Source organism: Chaetura pelagica, unplaced genomic scaffold, assembly GCF_000747805.2.
Source record: "Chaetura pelagica isolate M959 unplaced genomic scaffold, ChaPel_1.0 scaffold192, whole genome shotgun sequence".
NCBI lineage: Eukaryota > Metazoa > Chordata > Aves > Apodiformes > Apodidae > Chaetura > Chaetura pelagica.
The window spans coordinates 1,615,808-1,620,835 of NW_009952570.1; the positions used below are offsets into that span (position 1 = coordinate 1,615,808).

Consider the following 5,028-nt stretch of genomic DNA (forward strand, 5'->3'; position numbering starts at 1 on the left):
CCACTGTGCATGTGGAAAGTAGGTTTAGTGCTTTGATTTCAGGGTGAATTATTTGGATTTGGGCTTGAGACAAATCAAAAGCTGTTATGGTGAAGCAGGAACAACTGATGGATGCAGTACAAGGTTATTGTTGAAGACTGGTGGGTTTGAAGCCTTGTACCTTTTCTGCCTTAGTTCCCCTCTGTCAAAGTTTACATCTGTCTACAATTTATTTCACTTATGGAAATTTACATTTTCAATTACCATTTCAATTTGGAGAACATCTAGAGGAGTGATTCACCACTCTTGGTTAAGGAGCTAAAGGCTGAGAACACATTTGAGAGTTTTCCCACAAACTTTCCTCTAGGAGAGGCAAAACCCAAGTTTTTGGCTTGGAAACTCAGGGAACCAAGAAGAACAAAGCCTGCAGCCTCGTGTGCTCTTTTCCCTTCAGGCTGCAAGGGGGACATCTTTAAGCTGTGGAGTAAGTAAGGTCCATGGTACTTTTTTACTCCAGAGAGGTGATTTCCTCTGATAATTAATGCTCGTTTGTAACACTGTGAATCAGATCTCTCCACAATATCAATTAAAATTATGGGAAACCTCTGTCTTGCCAGTCTCTTGTGAGGTTCCTGTTTTCTGCTCTTTACCCCCTGGCAGCCCTCAGAAAAACCACAGTTCTTTCAATAAAGGTGAACTAGAAACCAGTGAGCCCATTACTGGAATTGTTTAGACTGAAATGGTTCCCTGGCATGCAAAACTGGGCAGATTTTGAAGTATCCTGGAGCATCTTCCATCCCCTGTGCCTGAAGTCATGATTACCTGGGAGCCCAAGTGCTGCCTTTTAAAATACAAAGTTCTGCACTGCAGTAGGAAGAGAGATGGGAAAGCAGGACTGTAAAGTCCCCAAAACACAAGGGCTGATGAAGAACTAAATTCATTCTTTCTGACTGTCAGCATAGTTTTGTTTTTAATTTTTGGAGTCTTACACATAGTTTTAGATGTTACACGTTGGCAGTTGATATACATGTCCTAAATGTCCAACTTATACCAAATCTTAGAAACAAAAGTGTATTAATGTAATTATGTAGTAGCAAAGCACTATTTCTAGATAGCCAGGTCAGCTACAAATACTGTGTAAGTAATACAGAGAATAGATGGTACTATATTGGATCTTTTTAGATTTCCTATTTTTTGTTTCCTGTCTTCAGGTGTGTTCCATAAACTCTATTTTCAGAAAAAAATCTGTTCTCATTAATCTTGGCTGAAATTTTCCTATTGAATTGCTGAATTTTGAGGATAAAGAAGTTATTGGTCAAGCTTCCCAGTGCACACATCTTGCCCAGCTGTAATTTTGGATGCCACAGTCTTTTGGGTATTTTTTAGCACAAGTCCAAAATGGATGGACTTTGAAACATAAACCTCTGTGTGTTTAAAGAGAGTTTGTTTTCAAGAAAGTCCATGGCCAAGTTTGTAAGAGGAAAATAAAAAAGAAGCTTTATCAGCAGTCAGGACCCTGTCAGTGACCCAGTGTCAGTGGAAGTGAGCTGTGATCCTGGGGAGACCCACATTTTCCCACCAGTCAGTGGCACTTTCTCTTCTGAAGGACCCCTAAGGACACATGGTTGCACAGGTAATTTGCAGGACATGTGCTATACAGCTCACAAGAGGTTTGCACCATCTCTCATGCAAGAAAACTTGAGAAAGGGATTGTGGTTTCTCTCTAAAATGTTATCTTCAAAAAGTAATAGAAGATTTTGTGCTGACAAGAGCCAATCCAGTACACCAGAAGAAGCAGTGTGCTGGTACAAGGTTCTTGCCTGGGCTGGTGGGTCAGACACTGCCTGCTCATGGCTGTCAGGGGCCTTGGTGCCTTGGCTCTTTGATGGTGGAACCTTTGTTGAGGCAGTAAAGTAGGAGGACTCTTAAAACAGTAATAGGTGATGGGTGATGACATCCCTGAGAAGGTGGTAGGATCTCCAGATACCTCGGCACTGGATGGCTGTGCTTACAAACAAAATACAACCATTTCTACTTGCTAGAGAACCAAAAGAAAAACAAATTTGAAAACCAAAAGAGTGGATGCCTCAGCTGTTTGACTGTTCTCCCACATGCATGTAAATCGTCAAGCTCCCCCTGAAGCTCTGTTTGTTTAATGACTAAAAAGAAAGCACTTCATGTCACTCCAAAGAGTAAATATCTGAAGTTACGGATTAACCAAGTTCCAGCAGAGCCCATGGCAGAAGAATAGATCACGCCGATTCACACTGAATAAAGCAGTAAGTGCTTCAAAAGTCTTGTATCCTTTGGGATTTCACAGTACAGCTTACCTGAACGAAGCTTAAAGCTTGCCAAGAGTGCCAGGTAACAAGAGGAGACTGTCTGGGCAGTCGTCTCAGGAGCTGCTGCTGGTTTAAAGGGAAGTAGAGAGCTGGTCTGGAGGGCCTGTGGTGAACAGGCATCAAAGAGAGGGTCAGGACACAGCACAGCACTTGGCCAGAGCTACTCCGAGAGGAGCAAGTGAAGGAGCTGGGCTGGCTGCACAGAGCTGCCTGCAGCACTGCCCTCTGCACCTGCTTCTCTTCTCCAGGTGATTCCCGTGGCATTATGTGGAAACTCCTCACCATAGGGGTGTTGCTGGCTGCCAGCTGCTCACCAGTCTGTAGTACCTCAAGTAAGTTCTCATTTCAGAGGGACCCTTCCCCCTCTTCAGGCACTGCAGGTGCATTTCCTGCTCGTCTCTCAGTCACAGAGAGTGGCTGGAATCATTCCCATGAGGGGGTTTGAATTGCTCTGGGGGTGACTGAGCTGTGATGGCTGCCTGGTCACAGCCCTCAGGAGCCCTGCACAGTGTCCCAGTGTCACACAGCAGAGGTCTGGGCTCACCTCTGCAGCACAGCACTGGCAGCCCTGCTTTCTAGGGCAGGCTTGCTCTCAGTGCTAGAGTGGGGCTGTTGACCTGCTAAGTGTCCTTTGGGAAGCACCACTACCAGTTTTCAGGCAGCTTTTTGTCCAGCTTGTGCTTTCACGTTTTTTCTTCCAGTATTTTACAGCAACAAAGATGCAAACCAGGTCCTCAAAATCCAGAAGCGGGCAAACTCTTTTCTGGAGGAGCTCAAGCCGGGCTCGATGGAGCGTGAGTGCTATGAGGAGCCATGTGACTTTGAGGAGGCCAGTGAGATATTTGAAACCAAGGAAGCCACAGTAAGTTGTTTTTTTAAGGATCAATGTGGGATTTCAACCAATCAATCGTTTTGCTGAAGTATTGCAATCCAGGGCATAAGAGATCTTGCCGTCAGCACTGAACATGCATCACTCCTGACTCCTGAGCTGCAGGCATCGTTTTGAATATAATTGTGTTACAGTGATTGTCAAGTTACCATCTGTATGGGCCACAAAATTTGGCTGCTTTTGCATGTCCCACCTGACCTAACCATGAGGTTTAGGTCCCAGCCATGTAATGTCAATCCTTCTTGACCCTGTTGGCTATTGTTGCTGTCACTGAGTTTTTCCCAGTCCTTCCAGTCCTTTGCCCTCTTTTGTCCTTTTGCCAGCCCCGCCTGCCTGCCATTGTGGCTCCCCAGCCTCCCACCTGTGCTGACAAGCATTTCTCTTACCAGCAGGTCCTCTCTCCTTCTCCAAATCTATTTTCAATTGGACACTACCTTCCTTGTCAACATCACTGATCCCTGCCCCTTTCCACACCCAGTCATTTTATTGGCTCGGACTTTTTCTTCCTGCATGAATCAGAGTAGGCTCACCACATGGGATGACCAAGTCCTTGTTGTCCCTCAGCCCCCAAGGTGGAGTGGAGTCTGTCTGCACAATGCCCACATTTTGTCTAACTGGTCACAAATTAATTGTGCACTTGGCAACACAGGTGACTTACGTGGTAGTACATGACAAGAAAAGAGAGCAGCTGGGGAGACTCTGAGGGGTTGTGGTGCTGGTGGGTCTGCGAGCAGGGCAGGGGGAGCTGTGCTGAGCATAAGCAATACACCAACATCTGGGTTGGCTAGTTTTGTTAGTTTGCAGTGGCAGTCACTGCCCCATCCAGGAGAATGAGACTGAGGCTGTTGACTAGGATGCTGTGCTCTGCAGGCCAAGACTATGATAAACTTTAAATCCCTCTCTTGTTAAAAATCTGCTTCTAGCCTTAATGTAAGTTTTGTTTTTCCACAGCTAGATTTTTGGAGCAAGTATGTAGGTAAGTAAAAGACTTTCCTAATGACTTTTCTGTGTGTCCTTGAGTCACTTGTACTCAGCTTTCCAGTTGCCATGTATTACCATGTATTGCCATGATTCAAATTCTCCTGTTTTTATTATCGTTTGGCCCCAACATGACAACAAAATAACAGGCCCATGACTGCTCACTCAACACACACACACACATTCCCCCCCCCATAACCCATAACCCATTCTGGGACGAGGAGGTCAAAGCTCATGGGTTGAGAAAAAAGGACAAGGAGGGTTCTTCACTGATTAAAGTCCTGGGCAAAACAGACTCAACTTGGGGAAAAAATAATAATTTAATTAATCAAAAACACAGGACACAGACAACACACAGAGCAGGGCTTGCATATGTTACCCCTCCCTTCTTCCCTGGCCCAAATCCCTGTGTTCCCAGTTTCTCTTCCTCCCCCCAATGGCACAGGGGATGGGGATGGGGTTTAGAGTCAGTTCACAGGCTGGTGGCTCCTGCTGCTCCTTCCTCCTCAGGAAGGATTCCTCACAGTCCTGCCCTGCTCCCCACGGGTCCCTCCCATGGCAGATCCTCCACCAACCTCTCCTCCAGGAGCCCTTCCCACCAGCCCGGAGCTGCTCCAGCGCAGTCGCACCATGCAAGACCACAGGCAGCAAATCCCTTGGCCATAAAATCCAAGTCCACTGGCCAAGTTCACCCCTCCTGGCACCCCCAGGGAATGTTCCCCACTTTCCTCCACACGTGCAGGGGCAGAGCTGCCATCTCGCCATGGGCTGCAGGGAAACTGCTTGGGCACCTTCCCCTTCTTCCTCACCAACCACCAGCACCCTCTTCTTCCCATGCTG

The 5,028-nt window shown here is 46.6% G+C and overlaps 1 protein-coding gene across 1 annotated transcript in view; it reads left to right on the plus strand.

Moving 5' to 3' along the window:
* Nucleotides 1–2,586: 2,586 nt before the first annotated feature.
* The window catches only part of PROC (protein C (inactivator of coagulation factors Va and VIIIa)), a 12,908-nt gene continuing 10,466 nt past the window's right edge, over nucleotides 2,587–5,028 (plus strand). Inside the window, exons 1-3 of the mRNA XM_009993517.1 lie at nucleotides 2,587–2,653; nucleotides 3,023–3,183; nucleotides 4,162–4,186. Of these exons, the coding sequence (XP_009991819.1) occupies nucleotides 2,587–2,653; nucleotides 3,023–3,183; nucleotides 4,162–4,186 (253 nt within the window). The remainder of the gene's footprint in view (nucleotides 2,654–3,022; nucleotides 3,184–4,161; nucleotides 4,187–5,028) is intronic.